The sequence below is a fragment of the Pristiophorus japonicus genome, chromosome 13 (genome assembly GCF_044704955.1).
Source record: "Pristiophorus japonicus isolate sPriJap1 chromosome 13, sPriJap1.hap1, whole genome shotgun sequence".
In the NCBI taxonomy this organism is placed as follows: domain Eukaryota; kingdom Metazoa; phylum Chordata; class Chondrichthyes; family Pristiophoridae; genus Pristiophorus; species Pristiophorus japonicus.
Window position 1 is genome coordinate 45080396 of NC_091989.1, and position 24303 is coordinate 45104698.

At 42.0% G+C, this 24303-nt stretch overlaps 1 protein-coding gene across 2 annotated transcripts in view; it reads right to left on the reverse strand.

The window, feature by feature from the left end:
• Window positions 1–6032: 6032 nt before the first annotated feature.
• Window positions 6033–24303, reverse strand: part of tafa5a (TAFA chemokine like family member 5a) — a 530684-nt gene continuing 512413 nt past the window's right edge. The window contains exons 4-5 of one of the 2 annotated variants that reach the window (XM_070896641.1): window positions 18055–18111; window positions 6033–7467 (exon numbers count right to left, since the gene is read on the reverse strand). In XM_070896641.1, the coding sequence (XP_070752742.1) occupies window positions 18100–18111 (12 nt within the window). In that variant the 3' untranslated portion in view covers window positions 6033–7467; window positions 18055–18099. The remainder of the gene's footprint in view (window positions 7468–18054; window positions 18112–24303) is intronic. The other variant, XM_070896640.1, reaches the window with a different exon arrangement.

Consider the following 24303-nt stretch of genomic DNA (forward strand, 5'->3'; position numbering starts at 1 on the left):
AAGCTTTTACTGATATATAAAATGGAAAAGAGTGACTAAAGTAAATGTTGGTTCCTTAGAAGATGAGAAGGGAGATTTAATAATGGGAAATGTGGAAATGGCTGAGATCTTAAACAATTATTTTGCTTCGGTCTTCACAGTAGAAGACACAAAAACCATGCCAAAAATTGCTGGTCACGGGAATGTGGGAAGGGAGGACCTTGAGATAATCACTATCACTAGGGGGGTAGTGCTAGACAGGCTAATGGGACTCAAGGTAGACAAGTCCCCTGGTCCTGATGAAATGCATTCCAGGGTATTAAAAGAGATGGCGGAAGTTATACCAAATGCATTCGTTATAATCTACGAAAATTCTCTGGATTCTGGGGAGGTACCAGCGGATTGGAAAGCAGCTAATGTAATGCCTGTTTAAAAAAGGGGCAGACAAAAGGCAGGCAACTATTGGCCGGTTAGTTTAACATCTGTAGTGGGGAAAATGCTTGAAGCTATCATTAAGGAAGAAATAGCAGGACATCTGGATAGGAATAGTGCAATCAAGCAGACGCAACATGGATTCATGAAGGGGAAATCATGTTTAACTAACTTACTGGAATTCTTTGAGGATATAACGAGCATGGTGGATAGAGGTGTACCGATGGATGTGGTGTACTTAGATTTCCAAAAGGCATTCGATAAGGTGCTACATAAAAGGTTACTGCAGAAGATAAAGGTACGTGGAGTCAGAGGAAATGTATTAGCATGGATCGAGAATTGGCTGGCTAACAGAAAGCAGAGAGTCAGGATAAATGGGTCCTTTTCGGGTTGGCAATCGGTGGTTAGTGGTGTGCCACAGGGATCGGTGCTGGGACCACAACTGTTTACAATATACATAGATAACCTGGAAGAGGAGACAGAGTGTAGTGTAACAAAATTTGAAGATGACACAAAGATTAGTGGGAAAGCGGGTTGTGTAGAGGACACAGAGAGGCTGCAAAGAGATTTAGATAGATTAAGCGAATGGGCTAAGGTTTGGCAGATGGAATACAATGTCGGAAAATGTGAGGTCATCCACCTTGGAAAAAAAAACAGTAAAAGGGAATATTATTTGAATGGGGAGAAATTACAACATGCTGCGGTGCAGAGGGACCTGGGGGTCCTTGTGCATGAATCCCAAAAAGTTAGTTTGCAGGTGCAGCAGGTAATCAGGAAGGTGAATGGAATGTTGGCCTTCATTGCGAGAGGGATGGAGTACAAAAGCAGGGAGGTCCTGCTGCAACTGTACAGGTTATTGGTGAGGCCGCACCTGGAGTACTGCGTGCAGTTTTGGTCACCTTACTTAAGGAAGGATATACTAGCTTTGGAGGGGGTACAGAGATGATTCACTAGGCTGATTCTGGAGATGAGGGGGTTACCTTATGATGATAGATTGAGTAGACTGGGTCTTTACTCATTGGAGTTCAGAAGAATGAGGGGTGATCATATAGAAACATTTAAAATAATGAAAGGGATAGACAAGATAGAGGCAGAGAGGTTGTTTTCACTGGTTGGGGAGACTAGAACTAGGGGGCACAGCCTCAAAATACGGGGGAGCCAATTTAAAACCGAGTTGAGAAGGAATTTCTTCTCCCAGAGGGTTGTGAATCTGTGGAATTCTCTGCCCAAGGAAGCAGTTGAGGCTAGTTCATTGAATGTATTCAAATCACAGATCGATAGATTTTTAACCAATAAGGGAATTAAGGGTTATGGGGAGCGGGCGGGTAAGTGGAGCTGAGTCCACGGCCAGATCAGCCATGATCTTGTTGAATGGCGGAGCAGGCTCGAGGGACTAGATGGCCTACTCCTGTTCCTAATTCTTATGTTCTATGTTCCTATGGATTGACCTTTGTAAAAAGGTGGTGGGGTGGGGAGAGGTGGGGATATGATGTTGCACATTTTCAGCCCTCAACACCAGAAAGCCAGTGGGGCAGGATTAGAAAGTCGAGGCAAACAAAATAAATGTAAGTTATCGTTCATTTTTTTTTCATTTAAAACATGAACAGTGACTGTGACTCAAATGCGAGCCAGCCTCCAAGGATTGTTGTTGGTGTTTCAGTAGTTGCCATATTCACACCTTTATCTAGATTTTTATTGTCGCCTAAATTGATTAACGTCTCAGTGGATCAGTGTGATGTATTGCACATTGGGAGAAAAAGGACAACATACATACTCCCTCAATGATGTCGCACTAGCTAAGCGTGAAGGTGAAAGAGCTCTATGGTAGTTCGTAGACACTACACTCATTGTCTCCAGGCAGCTTGCAACAGCAAACAACAAAGCAAATGGAATGCTGAACTGCATTGCACAGGAATATAAATTGAAGGATGTCACAGTGAAAAGGTACAGTGGTCTGGTCAGATTACTCTTTGAATTCTGTGTCCAGTTTTGGTCACCAAGACAGTGGCAAATACAGTAGTTTGGTTTGAATATTTTTAAAGGGATCAGTCAAAATATGCCTTACTGGATGGCATCCATTGACCCAATGTCTGCAGGAGGTAACAGTTTCCCTTTGCTCACGTAGAGAAACACACTGGCCCAGACTTGATAGACAATAACCTGTTTCTGTTCTGTAATAATGACAATTCTATAAAGAATCACTGAAGATAAAAGCTGTTCTTTATAGGTGCACAGTGTTTAATATGATAATGAGACACTGCAAGGTATCAACAGCTCAGTCACAGAATTCTACTGCAAGTTCAACCAATGGATTATAGAAGGGTCTTCAAGTGTTTCCAGCTTTAACCTTGTAGTATTGAATTGTGATCACAAGGAAATATGAGAATCTGTGATACCAGAGCATTGTTAGTTTGATATTTAATGTAACTAAGCAGATGGGTGATTGTTTCAAAGGGAAATATATTCTTCAGAAGAGGTGCTGTGCTCACAGCTCAGCTGCTCTCTCAATTCGAGTACATCAGAAGGAAGAAACTCTAACAAAACCTATGTTACTCTCACAAAAGAAGCCTTTTCAAAACTGAAAGTCACTGCTGGTGTCAACATATTGGACTGTTTGTTGTAACTGAAAGTTTAAGGCTTGACAAGGGCAAGTGGCATTTTTGTAGTCATTTATTGTGCTTTTAATAGTTTAAATAATAGCTGTACTTTTGTAAGTTGTATTACAATTGAGAGAATATATTTGATTAATTATTTTAGCCTCCAATAAGTGGCTCTAGGATTTTCTGCATTCCAGCTTGACATGAAACACAATGAGAATTTTATGTGAATTCCAGTGTACATTGTACTGTTAGTTCAGATTATTGTTTGTCCTACACTCATAATATGCATCCCTGGTTCTGGAGGGTAATCTGGACCTATTCCTGACAGAGAAATGGTGTTGAATAAATATGAATCATAACAATGTTGATACAACGGAAGGATTCATGCCCGGGAGGAAGAGCCATGTGGGTTGAATTAAGTGGAAGTGCCAAAGAAAGTTGTATCTTCAGCCATGAGTCAATTTGACACGAGTTATTAAATGATATAGAAAGCATAGATCCTGAGCACTGCTTCAAAATATGCCACAACAGTAGGACAAGAAGATGCATGTTTAAACTGGTGAAAGGGAAGTTTAGGATTGCTATCAGAAAATTGTTCACACAAAGAATGATTAACACTTGTAATGAACTTCTGGGTAGGATAAGGGTAACGTAAACCTTAAGAGTTATTCACAAGACAGTTGGATAATATGATGTATGTTTTTCCAAAGGGATGTGCCCTCCATATTTATCTTGTGATTTTGCGACTGGTTTAAGTATTTTGAAAACCAACAGTCTGAGATATAGGCGGTGAATTTCTGTGGGGTTTATCCTATCCATGTACCATAACTTCAACAGAAGAGCCAGGAAACCCTGGGAAATCCATATACATGAATGTATCAGAGAGTGAAGAGTGCCTTTAATCCAATACAGGTTAAACCTCTCTGGTTCGGCATCCTCAGGACCTGACCGGTGCCGAAACAGAGAATTTTCCGAACCACTGGAGGTCAGTGCTAGTGATCGCGGAGTGAGGGAGGAGTGGCGGGGAATGTTGGTGATTGGTCATTTCTCGGTCTGTTTCAGGTCTGATGTCCCTTCACTGCACCATTAAGTCCCACAATTCCACAATGAGGAAGCAGAGGGAGATGCTGAACACCATGGGAGTGCTCAACAGTGAGCTCCAAGCCCAGGCCCAGGAAAGCCGCAGTTCCTCAAATTAATGTCGAACCACGGATGTTTCTAGAGAGTCCCGGACCAGAGAGGTTCAATCTATAGTAAGCTGTTAGGATGCACCACATCCAAAAGATTTGTGTATTTCTTGCAAAGTTGATATCTTAAAGTATTAAAAATCAAAGCTCGCAATGCTTGCTAAGTAAATCCTTTATTTTGCCCAAGTGCTGTGTATTTTAAAGGGACATGAATTAGGAGAGAATTATATCTTCAGCAACTTGCAATCTTTTTCCAATTCTACCTCCCTTATTCAACAAGATACAGTTAACTGGAAATACCAAGTAAATTAAACTTCCAAAATACCATCTTTAATTGCTGGCAATAAGGCTGTATTTTACAATGATATAAAGTTAAAATTACAATTTAATTGGGCATAAAAATTAGAAAATAAATCTATGCGATGATTGGACAGCTGTATTTTGTTGCTTAATGTGATGGAACCTTGTGAATTGTCTGGGAAAGGGAATGCTTTTGAAATGCTCATAGTGGTACTTGATGGTTTAAAATGGAGTTCCTGCTAAGAGGGCAGAACTCGTGTCACAGCTTCAACTGAAGTTAACACTCGGGCCTCCCTCTAAGGTCACATATAAGTCTCACTTCCATTGTCCGAAGGAGGACGAGAAACTGCCTGGCAAGTAGCCGCATCCAAATTCTCCCAATGTGCCTCCCATTGGGACAATTGAGAAGTAACATGAACGGTGTCCACAGAAAGAATTGTTGCATGGAGCAAAGGATTGGATTTAATTCAATTAATGGGAAAGAAAGAAATGTCAGAAGTTAGTCTGAAAAAAGCCACGCACATACCTCAGAGGCAGTATGGTTATGTGTCTTCATCACTCAGATTAAACAGATTTTTAGTTTCTCAGAACTGAAATAAGCCATTCATTTTCAAAGTGTATTTGCCTCAACTATTACTGCTGTTTTGATCTTTTTTTTTTACAGCAGCCACACCTGAAAAAAACAGGCTGGATTCTCAAGTTTTATGGAGGGCAATTTTATCACAAAACCTACAATAACATCAACATAAAAGTGAAGTAAGTTTAATGGGAGGTGAACCTATCAGAATATAATCAGCATGCACTCTTACCTGTCCAGAAACATGCCTTGGATAACACTCCAGCAGATCGGATTGCCCGTTAATGATTATTTTACCGATTTAAAACTTTACAGGCCGACACTAACTAAAATCACAATTGAAAGGTCCTAAACGAGTTCCACTCATTCTGCCAATCATCAATATTCTTTACTGTTTTGGCCAGGGAGGAAAAAGACTGCTTTCAAATTTAAGCTCAGATTTTTCTTGTCCCTACATTGCACAAAGTTCAAAAAAAGGCTTTCATAGATAAGGATTCAAACAAATTGGTTTTCAGTGTAAAAGAATCAGCAAGTTAAGAATATCTGTTTCTGTGCTCTTCAAAGAGTAACTGAGAAATGACTCCTTTGGGAGGGGGGCAATACAATGGCTGAACTTTTAAATCAGGGATCACAACTGTGGCAGGAAAATACTGTCATGCGGAACTCAGCCAACAATATTTGGTCCTTGGATGCTCAGCCCTAGTAAATTAGCAGCTCGTACTTAGCTCAGAAAGGAAATCTCCTATAAAAGGTGCAGGGCAAAACAGGATCGTTTTGACCACGTGCTAATTCGGGGGCGGAGGGTGGGGGGGCGGTCTGTGGGAACGGATAATGATTGGTCTTACCCACTACTTTGCAACAAAACTCCAGTGAGGTCTCTCATTGTATTAATACAGAATATCTCGATCATTCCACTTAGTAAGAGGCAACGGTAAGAAAAGAAATAGAAAGGGGAAAAATGAAAACGAGATATTGATATCAAAGTTTAAAATGTTTTTCACTCTATTATACCAGTACATAAAATAAATGAACTGCCTTCCTACAGTGCAATGATTGAATGTATTGATGTATAAACAGCATTTTTTTTTCTACAGAGTTCTTTTGTGGTCAGTTTTCAGATCCAGAATGCTCCAAAGAAAGAAACATACACCAATCATCTCTTTGACAGATACCAGAAGTTAAAACACAACTCTGACCGCTTTCATGGTTGGCATAGTATGACCACATTATTTGTTAAATAAGATTTTCTACAAAGATACAACATATAAAAACTGTTAAATATATAACTTTAGGTTTCTCAAAATACATTTAATGATCCGGTTTTCAACAAATGTTACTTTCTCCTCTAATTTTGATTTTTTTTTTCTTGTGGTAGATGGTTGACTGAAATGTGACACAGGCTGCAGGTAGCCAGACATGCTCATTGCGAATGCTGTTTGACAGTAGCTACTTTTATGCTGGGAAAGGAAACATGAGCTGCAAATGTTTCACATTTAGTTCTTTTTTTTCTGGTTGAAATACAACATGACTTAAGAATGAGAAATAAGTCAGCCAAACTAAACAGGAGACTAAGATGTCCTCCCAGCATGAGTGTTCATACGTGTCTCTTTTGTGATAGGACATATACTATTATTTTGTCTCCATGCTCCATTAGATCCTTTAGACATCTTACATCAGACCAGCTTTCCCAACATCAGGAGTCCCTCTATGTTTTCAATAAAGACTTTACCCTAGTCAATAATGATTTAGTTCAGCACTATGAGAAGCTGAATTCAAATCCTTCAGGAGCCCACTACAATTGAACCCAGTAAAGCTCATTCACAATGAGATAGTGTCCACTTTAACGTTCTCCTTGTGTTCTTTGGTCTATTGTTTTGTGAACAGGTAAAGATGAGGAAAAAGATGTATAGATGTCAGAGAGAGTTACACACATAAAAGCACAGTGTCTTAGTTGAGGAGCCTTCTGTAACTCTTTAGTGTCCCACCTGAGGCAAAGATTCACTACCTGTTAAGGGCTGATGGAAATAGTTCCGTCTTCTGTAAAACAGGCTTTCTAGGCTGAAACGTCAACTAGGTAACAGCAAGTCCAACACTAGTTGAAAAGTAGGGACGAGGCATGCCAAACATGGCCAATACTGCTGCTGTCCAAGCATGGCTCAGTTATCTACATTTGTTGCCCCAGTTGTCTTAACAACAGAATGAGTGAAATTTTATCTCAAAAGTTAGAGATGGGATTATGCTGTTTTGACTGGTGTAGAGAAAGAGAGAGTTGAGGAAATAACATACAACAGATGATAGTCCGCAGCAGTAGAACTTGACTAGGGTAAGTAGCTCACGCAGAGTTCTAAGCTGCTCCTACAAGGATTCTTTGTTGATGCATTTGTCAGGAGACCTGCGAATCAATAAAAACAAATGTGAACATTATGCTTTACAATCACTGACTTCATCGCTTAATTACCGACACACACAATCTCATGGGAAAACAAGAATTGCCTCAAAGTTCTAAAATGCCAAATGCTTTGTGATAGAATCAGTGTTACTTCACTTTAAAAACTGTAATGCACAACACACATTAAAAAGCAACCACAATACTAAATAATAAAAGTGGTACATCAGTCAACTAAAGTCTCAAAGTTTAGGTTTTATATTCTCCGATGCAACGATAACATTACACAATTGTAACTATGTTTGTTTCTAGTTATTAGAACTCTAACTAAATCTTTTCTACCTCATGTCTCTCATCTGTGTTTTCTTTACATCTGGAATTTTCCAGGAAATCAACGTGAGTTATACTGAGAGCAAATGTTTGTTTTATGTACATCTCAGCCGAAGAATAAGCCAAAGCCCCAACAAGAGTGGTTCGCTGCTTTAGGGTAATGTGGAATGTTAAGCACACGCCTGAACCTGTAGTCTTACTGAACAATTGTGATAGTTTGCATGTCTTAATGCTTCCACAACAGTGGAGTGAATGAGAGGGTGACTGTCATGTTCGACCTGAAGCCATGAGACTTCAGTGGGTCCAGAGTCAATGCTAAGGACTCCCAGGGCCATTGTGCCCCTGCTTCTGATGGGTGTATTCTTCTGGTGTGGCAGGACTTACCCAAGGACGGTGATGGAGGATTCTGGGACACTGGTAGATCTGTGAGTATGACTATATCAGGCTGTTGCTTGACTACTTTGTGAACTTTGGCACAAGTCCCCAGATGTTAGTTGAGGAGGGCATTGCAGGGTCGAGTGAGCTGGGTGTGCCTTTATCCTGATTTGATGCCTAGATCGCAGCCGAGTGGGCCATCCAATTTTATTCTTTTTTTGTTCCTTTCTAGGGGGATGTTGGTGTGGGACTGGAGTCACATATAGACCAGACCGGGTAAACAACAGCAGGTTTTTATTATCCCTAAAGGACATCAGTGAACCAGTTGGGTTTTTACAGCAATCTGATAGCTTCATGGTCACTTTTACTGGTTCCAGTTTTTCATTTCCCGATTTAAAAAAATTGAATTCAAATTCTCCAACTGCCATGGCAGAATTTGAAGTCATGTTTTCTAAATGACTGGTCCAGGCCTCTGGATTACAAGTTTTTTGTGTTCCTAACTGAGTGGTTTAAGTTCAAACTCCCAATGCTCAATGAAACTCAAACTCAATTTTCCTGATCACACCAGTTTTAGTAATTTTCACAGGAATTGAATATTCTATCTTGGGAAGAAGAGAAAGTGGATGGACCAGTCCTCCCCCCTCCACAGTACAAGTGAGCCTCCTGTCACAGTTCTTAATGGTCCAGTCCACTGCATCGTTCCAACTGAAGGGATAGGACAACATAGAAAAACATGTAATAAAACAACTGAAATAAAGGTCATAAATATTTTCCAAATCCATCACTCCAAAGCTATATACAGTTTATATGTTCTGTTAAACAAGGTCTAGTAGTAGCTTAGTAAGCTGTGAAGTGCTGTGGGCCATTCTCTCACTTGGGATCGATTTGTGACACGTGTTCTTCTCCTGTTTTTTTTTTACCAGTGTTCGCAAAGTTGTTGTATTTTGTGACTGCAACTATGCAGTATATGAAAGTGTTGACTGTGGAATGAAGGTGTTGAATATGGGTCAAACACAACATGTTATAATGTACAAGCATTTTATTTCAAAGCTACTTAAATCAAATCCATGCTAAATACTTATTAGTGGATGTGGAAAATTGCTAGAATGTGTTCTTATAACTTTTTTTTAAGTGCATAATATCCCTGCAACAATTGAATGAAAGCACTGCATGCCATCAAGGGCACAAGCTGCATTGCTGAATAAGTAACAACTACATTGGTATGTCTGCATCTCAAAAGTGAACAGAATTCCTGTTTTAATCATCTTGATTACAATTCTTTTATCAAATTATTGTGACCAATGATAACTTAGCCACTCACAGGGCCAATTCCAGCATCTCAAGAAAGCAGCCAAAATGTGTATGCATATATAAAATCTTCAACTGTTTATCCAGATCCATAAGCTCTTTAAAAGATTCTACCAGCTCAGAGATCCCCAGGGAACATCTCAGGAGTTAGCCACAGCTCCTCCATCATGCACAGATACCTGATTCTATTGCAGAGTCACTGCTGGAGTAGTGCTTGCTGCAACTCTCTATACCCCCTATACTCCAGGATCTCTCCTACCTTCTCCAACATGATATACAGGAATGGCAGCCACGCAATTGCTCTTAGTCAAAAACTCCTTGCAGATTTCACCTGCACATAATTGTCTACAATATTCTCCTTGCAAACTCCAACCTAAAGTTAAATACTCAGCTTTCAATGTGCGTCCACAACTGTTAATACAACAAGAGCTCCTCCTTAATAGCCTTTTAACAGGGACACGATGAGTTAAACTGGTCATTTTTTTCTTTTGTTTACTATTCTTATATTTGACGGTTAGGAATACCCAGAGCAGTTCAAAACAAGGGCATTTTTAAAAATTCATTCATGGGACGTGGGCATCGGCAGCATTTATTACCCATCCCTAATTGCCCTCCAATGGCTTGCTCGGCCATTTCAGAAGCCAATTAAAAAAGCAGCCAAAATGTGTAAGCATATATAAAATCACATTTAGGCCAGACCAAGTAAGGACAGTAGATTTCCTTCCCGAAAGGACATTAGTAAACCAGATGGTTTTTATGATAATCCGGTAGTTTCATGGTTACCATTACTGATACTAGCTTTTTATTCCAGATTTATTTAATGAGGTGATTTTAAATTCCTCAGCTGCCATGGTGGGATTTGAACTCATGTCTCCAGATCATTAGTCCAGGCCTCAGGATTACTAATCCAGCAATATCACCACTATGTTCCTTGTGGAAACACTCGTGTTAGTACTTTCCCCAACATTCCAACATTCTTTACTCAGATGATGATGATGATTCAGATGTAAAGAGCTTGCATTATGAAGACATTTTAAGTTCGCAGGACATCCTTCATCATCATAGGCAGTCCCTTGGAATCGAGGAAGACTTGCTTCCACTCCTAACATGAGTTATTAGGTGGCTGTACAGTCCAATACGAGAATCACAGTCTCTGTCACAGGTGGGACAGATAGTCATTGAGGGAAGGGGTGGGTGGGACTGGTTTGCCGCATGCTCTTTCCGCTGCCTGCGCTTGATTTCTACATGCTCTCGGCGACGAGACTCGAGATGCTTAGCACCGCCCCGATGCACTTCCTCCATTTAGGGCAGTCTTTGGTTAGGAACTCCCAGGTGTCAGTGGGGATGTCACACTTTGTCAGGGAGGCTTTGAGGGTGTCCTTGTAACGTTTCCACTGCCCACCTGGGGCTCGTTTGCCGTGAAGGAGCTCTGAGTAGAGCGCTTGCTTTGGGAGCCTCGTGGCTAGCATGCGAACTATGTGGCCTGCCCAGCGGAGCTGATCAAGTGTGATCAGTGCTTCAATGCTGGGGATATTGGCCTGGTCGAGGACGCTAACGTTGGTGCGTCTGTCCTCCCAGGGGATTTGTAAGATCTTGCGGAGACATCGTTGGTGGTATTTCTCCAGCGAAATCCAAAGCACTTCACAGTCCCTGTTGTTATGCAGGCAAATCCAGTGGCCAATTTACACAAAAAATCTGACTAATAACAATGACATAATAGTCAGATAATTATTTTCAATGAGAAGGATAAATGCTGGCCAGGATTTAAAAAAGGAGGGAGAGAGAAAAAGGGGAATTATAGACCAGTTAGCCTGACATCAGTAGTGGGGAAAATGTTGGAATCAATTACTAAAGATGAAATAACCGCATTTGGAAAGCAGTGACAGATCGGCCCAAGTCAGCATGGATTTATGAAAGGGAAATCATGCTCGACAAATCTTCTAGAATTTTTTGAGGATGTAAGTGGTAGAATGGACAAGGGAGAACCAGTGGATATGATGTATTTGGACTTTCAAAAGGCTTTTGACAAGGTCCCACACAAGAGATTGGTGTGCAAAATTAAAGCACATGGTATTGGGGGTAATGTATTGACATGGATAGAGAACTGGTTGGCAGACAGGAAGCAGAGAGTCGGGATAAACGGGTCCTTTTCAGAATGGCAGGCAGTGACTGGTGGGGTGCTGCAGGGCTCAGTGCTGGGACCCTAGCTATTTACAATATACATCAATGATTTAGATGAAGGAATTGAGTGCAATATTTCCAAGTTTGCAGATGACACTAAGCTGGGTGGCGGTGTGAGCTGTGAGTAGGATGCTAAGAGGCTGCAGGGTGACTTGGACAGGTTAGATGAGTTAGCAAATGCATGGCAGATGCAGTATAATGTGGATAAATGTGAGGTTATCCACTTTTGTGGCAAAACATGAAGGCAGACTATTATCTGAATGGCGACAGATTAGGAAAAGGGGAGGTGCAACGGGACCTGGGTGTTATGGTACATCAGTCATTAAAAGTTGGCATGCAGGTACAGCAGGCGGTGAAGAAGACAAATGGCATGTTGGCCTTCATAGCTAGGGGATTTGAGTATAGGAGCAGGGAGATCTTACTGCAGTTGTACAGGACCTTGGTAAGGCCTCACCTGGAATATTGTGTTCAGTTTTGGTCTGTTAGTCTGAGGAAGGACATTCTTGCTATTGAGGGAGTGTAGCGAAGGTTCACCAGACTGATTCCCGGGATGGCAGGACTGACATATGAGGAGAGACTGGATCGACTGGGCCTGTATTCACTGGAGTTTAGAAGGATGAGAGGGGATCTCATAGAAACATCAAAAATTCTGACAGGACTGGACAGATTAGATGCAGGAAGAATGTTCCCGATGTTGGGGAAGTCCAGAACCAGGGGTCACAGTCTAAGGATAACGGGTAAGCCATTTAGGACCGAGATGAGGAGAAACTTCTTCACTCAGAGAATTGTGAACCTGTGGAATTCTCTACCGCAGAGAGTTGTTGATGATGCCAGTTTGTTAGATATATTCAAGAGGGAGCTAAATATGGCCCTTACGGCTAAAGTGATCAAGGGGTATGGGGAGAAAGCAGGAAAGGGGTACTGAGGTGAATGATCAGCCATGATCTTATTGAATGGTGATGCAAGCTCGAAGGTCCGAATAGCCTACTCTTGCACCTATTTTCTATGTTTCTATGTTTGTATGTTCTTTCTCAAATAGTGCAATGGAATCTTTTACATCAACCTGTGCAGGCGGACGGGACCTCAGTTTAAAATCTCATACAAAACACACCATTCTGACAATATCAGCCTAGATTATGGGCTCAAGTCTCTAGAGTGGGTCTTGAATCCACAGCTCTCTGATTCAGAGGCAAGAGTGCTACAACTGAGCCAAGGCCGGCACATCCCTTTTTTTTGTTTGGATTCCTGAGGAATGTTGACCCCATGTTGTTAAATATATCTTATCCAGTGTCTCTGATTGAGTGTCTATGTTTCATACCATGATAATTGGCGAGCAAATTAATAGTTTTACTAAGAGCTTATTAAAAATGAGAGCATTGACTGACCAGCAGTGTCTGCACAGCAATTAATGGCTTGGCTGTTCTAATGCAATATGAGGAATTTGAAACACCAGTAACCATGGGTTCAAGTTTCGGACACCCGCTAGAACGGTGCACATTGGAGAGGCCCACCTAATTTGTAGAACAGAAATTGTGCTGAATACTTACCTCGCGATTTTCCGATATCTGTCGGCCCGTTTCCAGCTCAGTGCAGTGCAGCAGGAGCTGCTAGGGGTGGAGCTACTGCCCTGCGCCAAAAACAGTGCCGGCAGCTGCGCGCATACACAGTGGACGCTGCGCGCATGCGCAATAGCTTCTGGCCCTCCCAGTGCGTCCTGTCTTCGGGCGACGACCCTATCCCTGGCCGAAGGGATGTCGCCCCTATCCCGGGCCGGGTGGCCTGACTGCCCTTCCCTCTTCCGCGACGGCCCGCCCGGCCACTCCTGGGGGCAGGCTCCACCCGAACTCCTCATCGGTGGTGGGGCCCGGCCGCCCGGCATCTCACTGGGGGCGGGCCCCGCCCAAAGTCCTCGTCATCCTCAGCAGGGGCGAGGCCCACCCGAAGTCCTCGGCGGCGGTCCGGCATCTCCTGGGGGCGGGCCCCGCCCAAAGTCCTCTGCGGCGGCGGGGCCTGCCTGACCAGCATCTCCTGGGAGCCCCCATCCCAGCAGGCTGTTGGAGGGCTCCCGGTGCTGCAGTAGGTGAGTAGAAACTTTTATTATTTTTTTATTTTTTATTTTTTAATGTTTTTTTGATTGCTTCATTGGTTGATTTATTGATTTATTTATCATTTATTATTGATGATGGCTCTTTATTTGTAAAAGTGAAGTGTTTAATGGTTGTAAAATTCCCTTCCCCCCCACCCCCACCCCCTATCTCTCGCTCCCTGTGCCTAATTTATAAAGTGTAGGCAAGGTTTTTCTGAGCCTACAAAAATCTACACTTAGTCCATTCTAAGTTAGTTTGGAGTAAGTTTTCGCTGCCTAAACTTGAAAAACAGGCGTAAGTTGCTGGTAATGCCTCCTTTTGAAAAAAAAACTGTTCTAAAACGAAACTATTCTAACTCACTAGAACTGGAGCAAACTAAATGCCGAGAATTGCAATTTCTAAGATACTCCATTCTAAACTAGTTGCTCCAAAAAAATAGGAGGAACTCGAGCCGAAACTTGAGCCCATGAAATAACTATGGCCTCAAAGTCTGAGTAACTTTGATGGCAAAAAGGAGCAGTGGTCAAACAATGTTCCAAAGTCTAATATTTTCAAACAATACTAATTTGTGGTGTTTTGCTGCTATTTAACCTTTTCAATTTTTATTTAGAGATAAGGGAAGGGGGGGTGGTGGGGCTTAGTGGTAGCACCCTTGCCTCTGAGTCAGGAGGTTGTAGATTCACATTCCCACTCCAGAGTCTGGAGGACAAAATCTCGGCTAATACTCCAGTGCAGGAATAGCTGCACTGTCCGAGGCACCATCTCTTGGATGAGACATTAAACCGAGGCCCCGTCTGCTCTCTCAGGTGGTCGTAAAAGATCCCATGGCACTATTTTGAAGAAGAGCAGCAGAGTTCTCCTGCGAATCCTGGCCAATATTTATCCTTCCACCAACATCACAAAAAAACCCAGATTATCTGGTCATTATCACATTGCTGTTATTGAGAGCTTGCTGTGCACAAATTGACTGCCGCGTTTCTTACATGATAACAGTGACTACACTTCAAAAAGTGCTTAATTGGCTGCACAAAGCTTTGAAAAATCCTGAGGTCATGAAAGGCACAAAGGCAAGTCGTTCTTTTCATATTATTTACCTTGGAGGGTTGGAAATTTGACTTTACTAAACAGCAAGCATTAATCGTGAAGATTAAGAACAGTAGCATGATAATGTTTGGTGGACTGTGATGGGGCTGCAATTATCCATTATAGGCAGTCCCTTAGAATTGAGGAAGACTTGCTTCCACTCCCAAAGTGAGTTCTTTGATGGCTGAACAGTCCGGTACGAGAGCCACAGACCCTGTTACAGGTGGGACAGACATTAGTCGAGGGAAGGGGTCGGTGGGGCTGGGTTTGCCGCCCGCTCCTTCCGCTGCCTGCGCTTGGCCTCTTCATGCTCTTTGCGTTGAGACTCGAAGAGCCTCCCGGATGGACTTTCTCCAACTCGGGTGGTCTTCGGCCAGGGTCTCCCAGGTGTCAGTGGTGATGTCGCGCTTTACCAGCGAGGCTTTGAGTGTGTTCTTGTAATGTTTCCACTGTCCTCCTTTGGCTCGTTTACCATGAAGGAGCTCCGCATAAAGCATTTCCAGGAACACACACTGTTTACAAGATAACGACAAAGGCCAGAAGCTATTCTTTCCTTTAAAACAAACATTTTAACTACTCTATTTAGCAATTAGCATTGAAGTCTTTTTAACTTTAATTGTTACAAGTAACTCAGGCTCCCTTGCTTGCTCTTTCACATGGAGAAGAATTAACATTGAACCTTGTCTAGGTTGCAGAGCCCCCTTGTGGTGCTTTGTGACATGTTTTTGTCTTTTAAGTGGATTAATACAAATAATGGAATTTGACAAGGTACAATAAGCCATCTCAATGCTCAGTGGATCATAAAGACAAATTAATTGAAATGTTCCCAGTGGCACTGAAAGCTACTAATTCCTTTTCTGTACATTCCTTACTGTCAAATATGCCCTTCCAGTTCAGTCATTTTGCTGAATATCACTGGTAAAGATACATGCATGCATTACATTGAGCCGTGCAAGTAAAATTAATTTGGAGCACTATGATTCCCATAAACCTGTTGAACAGCTTCAATTCTTAAAGAATAAAGCAAGAAGTCGCATGCCTTAGTATGGCAACACAGTAAACACTAGATTATACACTTTACATCCATTTATTTTTGTGCTGTTTTGTCTGACAGTCGACCAGCATGCTTGAAAGAAACAATCACGTTTCAATTCTAGTCTCTGACAATTTTAGATTCATGACAGTGAAGTCAGCAGCAATGTTAGGCACACTGACAGGGCTTGAACAATGCACCCACAACCCCAATTTCTGAAAAGCATCCTTCATTGCACCAAGTGATTCAAAGCACAGTGGCTGCAGCTAACAGAGTTTACTGTCCGACATCTCTGGAAACTCAAGACAAGGATTGAGTGAATCATGGGGCTGACTAAATGTCCAATATCTTCATGCATAATTTATTTCATTTTAAAATATACTGGTGCTTTTAATGTATCCTTCATTGTTTATTATAACTTCCTCAGTGATTAGGAAATCGTCATATAAAAATATTTTCATTAACACAAAATTCTGAATAGTTCTCAAGTACCGCCTCACGTGGAGGGACTGTCATATAAACTAAAGGGGAGATGTAATATTGTGAAGTTATAATGGCATTTTAGTAGCAGAATCTGTGACGATATCTGCAAGTGTTTTGCTGGACTGTATAGTATTGGGGTTTCCCGCAGTGCATTGTACACAACACATGCAAATTGTATGTAAATGAGAGACTAGCAAGAATCACCACCCGAGACAGCAGAGTGTTTAGTCAGGGGAAGGAAATAATGATGAGCATTTGCAACTGCAATTTCAAGGAGCTTGTTTCCTTCCTATATATTAGAATATTGTTGAAGCTTCTAATAATGCGGTGGCTGTAAAATAAAGATAATAACGGTGATCTGACCTGGGACAGGAGAGTGATGCAAAATCGATCTACAAAAGTGAACAGTGAGGGGATTGCACCTCCACTTTACTGAAATGATTTTCAGTCTCTCACTCGCCATTGACTTAAATAATAAATACAGTGGGGAGATTTATATCTGCAAATAAACAAGCCCCAATAATGACACCATGGCAGAAATTCCTTCCGCTGGTGTAAACATAAATATATCAAACTGATAAGAAAATAACACTGCTGCTGTCACCAGTGTTGGTTCAAAGTCCAATTACACTGATATAGGAGATTAAATCTGGTCAAATTTCAATTAGAAAGCATCTCAAAATGAGCACGTGAATGGATTTCAACGACCAGCTCTTCTTCCGCGCTATAAGCTTCATATGAGAATGATGTAGGCCTGCCACAATTTGCAAATACATGTACAAAAGTAAAAGAAATTTGCTTTCAGTTACGTTAAACGCATGCTGTTTTGCAATAAATGCATCATTGTATGCTTGCAGCACACGTACTGAGGACCTTTCTTTGCTCTGAGTTGATCAGACGGAGGAACATACAATTTAAATCTGTTCCCTTCATCCAAAATAATGAAACAGAAATTAAAATGGAAGGTAGACTTAAGTTAAATATTTCAGTTGGTGGTGTAATGAGGTTAATGCCTTTGTTAGTCTGGTCAGATGCAAAAAAACACTTTTTCCATAGAAAACTAGAAGATAACGTAATGTTTAAGACTACATATTACACAGCACAAATTTAAGGATCACATCCAAATGTAAGGCTATCGCAACCATCCAAATCAGATGGATGATTAAGAGTCGGAGTGAGGGTTTGGAGATGTTATATGACCAATGAATATTCATTTATTTTACTGCACCTATATTGAATAGTTTTACAGGCAGATGACTATAAATCTATTGGAGACAAGTCATGCCTACTGTTGAAAAATAAATGGCGCTTAAGAAATAAAATTGATGTCAATCTGTCATAAAATGTAAATGAATATGTCATTTACATCAATGCATGGCAGCTGCACTTTGGAATGCAATGAACAGGATTCAAAAAACGGAAACAATTTTGACCTCTTCTCCCTCCCTATCCTCTATCATAACTCTCATTAGCGATTAGTTTACATGTGAAATGACCCCACGTGGCCTGAGCTAAATTCCCAGCAGGCAGGAATTCTCAGCACAACTAATTCAGCTCTGAGGAACTGATGGAGTGGAGAATGGGAAATACATGCGATTAAGAGACTGGTCTTTGGAGGGTCGGCTTTAGAATGCATTATCAGGGCCATGACAGGGCGCCTAGCCTAGCAACACTGCTGACTTGCACCAGACCTGATTTAAGTGCAGTACTAACCACTGTTCCCGACAGTGGAGCAATGTCCAGTCCTCCAGCGCTGTATCAAACCCCAGCCTATAAGCAAAAAGGCACAGTGTCAGGTAATAATTTTTTTTTTAAACTGTTACATAAAATGTGCTAAATGATTCGTTCTTTGGGCATAAGAATTTAAAGTGAACAAAACTTTAACAGCATTAGCTTTTTTGTGACAGCCCTTACAAGGAAAGTTACATCTAGAATTGTACCTGCTTAGGCACTGCGGCCATATACTGCATGCTTATATGGTGCATAACTACTAACCACTACTGCAATGTATTCTTACCTTGTCCTAACAATAAGTTCATGCTTGACCTTATAGGGTCACAAAGCTGTGGTGTCGATGAAATGTAATGAACTCGGGAAGCAAATGAGCTTGGGTTGATGACAGGCACCAGGATACAGCAGTGACAGAATCATTAGTCAACTCCACACAGGTACAGTCACCGTTATTTATCACCGAGCTATTTCTGAGTTCACCACCAAATGCTGCATTTTAGAGCTATGAAAATATTACTTTGATATTAGTTGGAAACTTTTCCTTTTAAAATATATGATCCGCACGTCCCAAGAACTGTTTAATATGCAGCCCAAAGATTTTGTGCTGATACCTCTTCTCCCTCTGATATGTGAGTACTGCGATTGTGTGCTGTCAGTATATTAAAAATACAATTAGGAGTTAGAGAAACTAATTGCTTACAAAATGTTACCTCCTTGAAAGTGCCTGCTGCTCAGGACTAAAAAACTTCTAATTTAAACAAACAGTACCTGCACCTAATTTAAAATAACAAACTTTCACTGCTGGCAATAGCCACTGGCTGGAACACTGTGTTAGCGGTATAAAAAATTTTTTACATTTATATAGCACCTTTTACATTCTCGAGGCATTCCAATACACTTCACCGCCAGTGAATTACTTTTGAAATGTAGTCACTGCTGTTATTGCGTACATGCAAGATACTACAAACAGCAATGTCCTGACAATATTTCTCCCTCAACTAACATCATTAAAACAGATTATCTGGTCATTATTACATTGCTGTTTGTGGGACTACACTTCAAAAATACTTCACTGCTTGTAAAGCACTTTGAGACATCTTGAGGTCATGAAAGGTGCTTTATAAATGCAAGTCTTTCTTTTTTCTCTCCAACAATACTGCATTCCCTCAGTACAGCACTGATGCATCATCCTAGATTATATGCTCAAATCCTAGCGAGGGGATTGAACCTATGACATCCTAATTTAGGAATAACAGTGCTACCACTGAGCCAAACTGATAAACAAGCCTTTTAGCTGGCTAAAGGTAATTCTACCTGTTTACAACTGGCATTATCATTGTTGCCTTATAGCATGGGTTTAATAGTCAATTGCTGTAATGGTTTGAGTTTCTCAGTCCATTTTTTTCATTGAAGGAACTTGGACAGGAACTATGTTCAAGATGTGTTCTTTTTAAACAAAAATGAGTTTTGGATCAATGGGTCGACAAATTGTAATTACAGTGCGAGGTGGGAAGATGTTTCTTTAAGAACCAAACCATGAGCAATTATTAGCCATACCTCGTTATTCATAGAGCCATTTTGCAGCTTGGCATTTGAAACCTTTATGATCCCTGTGGGGGCTGAGAGAGGGGCTTTTAAAAGGTCAGAGCACAGACTCCAAGGTGGTTCGATCAGCAGCATGCTGCAACGTTAAATAACTTTGGCCCCGGTGAGCAGGACAGGTAGCACAGAGAGCCATCCTTTTGCGTTAGGTAAGAATATATCGAGGTGGGCTAGTGTGCATGTGCTCTTTATTATGTGACGGTATGCAAACAGAAATAGTACTGATTTAACCGAGACTCTCATCACCCTCAGTGCACTGCATGTTTTCCTACTGTGGAATAAAGCAGCTTACAAATCAAACCAAACAACTGGTGAGGTGCCAGCTGTGGCTCAGTGGGTATTACTCTCGCCTCTTAGTCAGAAGGTTGTGAATTCACCGTCCCACTCTAGAGACTCAAGCACAAAATCTAGGCTGACACTCCAGTGCAGTACTGAGGGAGTGCTGCACTGTCAGAGGTGCTGTCTTTCGGATGAGATGTTAAACCGAGGCTCCATCTGCTCTCTCAGCTGGACATAAAAGGTGCATGACACTATTTTGAAGAAGAGCAGTGAGGTTCACGCCAGTGTCCTGACCAAAATTTATCCCTCAACTAACATCACTAAAACAGATTATCTGATCATCAACACATTACTGTTTGTGGGACCTTGCTGTTCACAAATTGGCTACCGCATTTCCTACATTACCATAATGACTACACTTTAAAAAGTGCTTAATTGGTTGTAAAGCACTTCAAGGCGCCCTGAGGTTCTGAAATGTGCTATATAAAGGCAGGTCTTTAAAAAAAACTTAGCCCACCTTTTGTGAGAGTTTAGATGTGTATTAGACACCGAAATACGATCCAGAACGCAAGTGGTTTTCATTGTTACACTCCATGTCAGAGGGAGTCAACTCTTGTTCGAAGCAGGCTGACACCACTGAACTTAAGTAGATATCTGTGGCAGATCCAACATTTGCAACTATTGCCTTTACCAACTACTTCAGTTCAGTTGTGATGCTGAGCATTACTATGGGCCCAAGTTTCCGGTTCTGGCGAAAACGGCGCACCTCCGAGACTTACGTGACCTGCCTGCGCTCGAAGGTGCGCCGGAATCTTCTTCAGCAATTCTCCGGTCCTCCTGGAGCGTGGTGTGGTGCAGTGTAGTCTTCCTGGGGCGGAGCAAGCCAATTGCAGCCTGCAGTGGGGCGGGGCTAGGGATCAGCCTTCTTGTCAGTGCCGGCAGCGTTGTGCAGGCACGTTGGAGTATGCGCGCCTGCGCAATGGCTCGGGGGAGCGTGGGTACCGGGGAGGGGAGGGGGGGGAGCGTGGGTACCGGGGTGGGGAGGGGGTGGGGGGGGGGGAAGTGTGGCAACAGGGATGGAGGGGGAGCGTGGCAACAGGGATGATGGAGGGGGGAGCGTGCAAGGGATGGAGGAGCGTGGATTGGGGGGCACTCGAAATGATCAAAGGGCCGGAGGAGAGAGCAGGGGTGCCTCCTTCCAACCTCACCCCCACCTCCACACATACCCTCCCCCCACACACATACACCCCCCCACACACACACCCTCCCACACTTACACCCTCCCACACCCCCACACACACACCCCCTCCCAACTCCCACACACAGCCCCCCCACACACACAGCCCCCCCACACACACAAACACACACCACACCCCCACACCCCTCCCTCACTGTCAGATAAAGAGAGAGAGAGACACCACACAGAGAGACACTGACAGAGACACCTTCCCTTCACATAAGGGTAGGACTTCTATTTTTCTATTGATTGATTGCTTATTACTTTGGTCTTGGTGCTTTAGGTGCAGGTTCCTTCTATTTTTTATTAATTAATTGATTACTTTTTGTGCTTTGTTTAGTGCTTAGTGCTTTAAATGTACTTTGCTTCTTTAATGTTGTTGTGAAGGTGTTTATGGAAAATCCTCTAACTTTCCCCCCCACCCCCCCCTGTTGTGATGTTGATGTGTCCTTTGTGTTTAATGCTTCCCACCCGCCATCTCTGGCTGTGCCTGCACTAAACTTAACTCTAGGTAAGGTTTTTCAGAACTGACAAAAGTGGACACTTACTCCATTCTAAGTTAGTTTGTAGTAAGTTTTCACTGCCGAAACTTGCAAAACAGGCCTGAGTTGCTGGACACACCCCCTTTTGAAAAAAAAATACCTTACCTAAAGCCAACCGAAACTAACTCACTAGAATTGGAGCAAACTAATATCCGAGAATTGCAATTTCTAACATACTCCAAACTAAACTAGTTGCTCCAAAAAATTAGGAGCATCTCCACTTGAAACTTGGGCCCGATAAGTGGTTCTGCACTATTGTCTTAGGGTCTAGGTATTGTAGCCAGAACAACAGGAAAATAGTTATATATGTGCAGTTGTTTTAACATCAATAAGTTAGCTTCTGATCACTGACCCTTCTCCAGAGGCTGATGAAGGAATTATATAGAGCAGTAAGCACAAATCAGGTCACTGAAGGTATCTGACAATCCACCTCTCCTGGTAACTGTAGAGGGAACAAAGCTCACCACTACAGGGAAACAAAACTCTGTGAAATGTTTAAAGCCAAAGCCCAGGGAGGTCCCGACCAATTATTCACAGTTGCTGACTATATGCAGCAGTAAACACATATTTGATAAATGCCCAAAATAAATATACTTGGCAAGCATATTTACAGCTCTGATTGGATGAAGCGCAAAATATCTGAACAAAAGACGTTCGACAAAGTGCTACATGACAGACCTGCCAGCAAAGTTGAAGCCCATGGAATAAAAGGGCCAGTGGCAGCATGGATACGAAATTGGCTAAGTGACAGGATACAGAGAGTAGTGGTGAACGGTTGTTTTTCGGACTGGAGGAAGGTATACAGTGGTGTTCCCCAGGGATCAGTACTGGGACCACTGCTAGCCTTGATATATATTAATGACTTGGACTTGGGTGTACAGGGCACAATTTCAAAATCTGCAGATGACACGAAACTTGGAAGTGTGGTGAACAGTAAGGAAGATAGTGATAGAGCTCAAGAAGACATAGACAGGGCTGGTGGAATGGGTAGACACGTGGCAGATTAAATTTAATGCAGGAAAGTGCGATGTGATACATTTTGGTAGAAAGAATGAGCAGAGGAAATATAAACTAAAGGGTACAATCTAAAAGTGGGTGCATGAACAAAGCTGGGGGTATATGTGCACAAATCGTTGAAGGTGGCAGGGCAGGTTGAAAAATCGTACGGGATCCTGGGCTTCATGAATAGAAGTATAGAGTACAACATCGTGGAAGTTATGATAAACCTGTATATAAAACATTGGTTCGGCCTCAACTGGAGTATTGTGTTCAATTCTGGCACCGCACTTCTAAGGAGGATATGAAGGCCTTAGAGAGGGTGCAGAAAAGATTTACGAGAATGATTCCAGGGATGAGGGACTTCAGTTACATGGATAGACTGGAGAAGCTGGGGTTGTTCTCCTTAGAGCCGAGAAGGTTAAGAGCAGATTGGATAAAGTTGTTCAAAATCATGAGGGGTCTGAACAGAGTAGATAGAGAGAACTGTTCCCATTGGCAGAAGGGTTGAGAACCAGAGGACACAGATTTAAGGTGATTGCCAAAAGAACCAAAGGCGACATAAGAAAAAACTTTTTTACGCAGCGAGTGGTTAGGATCTGGAATATACTGACTGAAAGGGTGGTAGAGACAGACTCGATCACGGCTTTCAAACGGGAGATAGATAAGTACCTAAAGGGAAAAAAATTACAGGGCTATGGGGAAAGGGTGGAGGAGTGCGACCAGCTGAAGTGCTCTTGCAGAGTCAGCACGGGCTCGACGGGTCGAATGGCCTTCTTCCAGTTGTAACCATTTTATGATTCAAGTGAGGAACATTATATGGGCATTATATTGAAACCATGACACATGGAAGTCATTGATCTGATGAAAGCTTCCCCTTTTCCGAACAAATATCGCTGTTAGAGACCCCATAAAAACTCATTTAAATGAGGTATAACTGGACTTTTAAATGGCAATCTGAGTAATAACTACTGATAAATAACCGTTCTGGCCCTGAAAACTAATTTTATAGTAGTGGAATGTCAAATACCGTCATTGTTAAAAATTATTCGAGTTTAAAATTAATTAAAAAATAATTATTTTAAAAGTTTGTTCATGATATTTCAGCTTCTACCTGAACCCAATGTGTATGCCCCAATCTTCATTTGGCTCTCTGTAAAAAAAATTAAAGGTGATCGATTATTAGTGCATTCTATTTTCTGGTACCCTGTCTGTGATAATTCTGCAATGTGATTGGCTGCTTAGACAGCTTGTAGATGTCACAGCAGCTCGCACTATGGGATTCCCACTATACTACGTTGATTTCAACTGCACATCGGAAAAGGCGAAATCCCGCCACAGAGATCGCGAGGCCTTTGTGGGAAGCTTACGTCAGGGCCAGAGGCACACGCCTTTGCTTCACTGCGAACCGCAAATTAAGGCTGCATCAGATAATTCAGTTAATCGACACTTCAGGTCTAAAGACTCCATTGACGCTGCCTGATCTGATGAGTATTTGTAGCTTTACCTGTTCTCGTTCTCAGATTTACATCACATACAGTATTTTGCTTTTTGTTCAACCTTCTGGCAGTACCT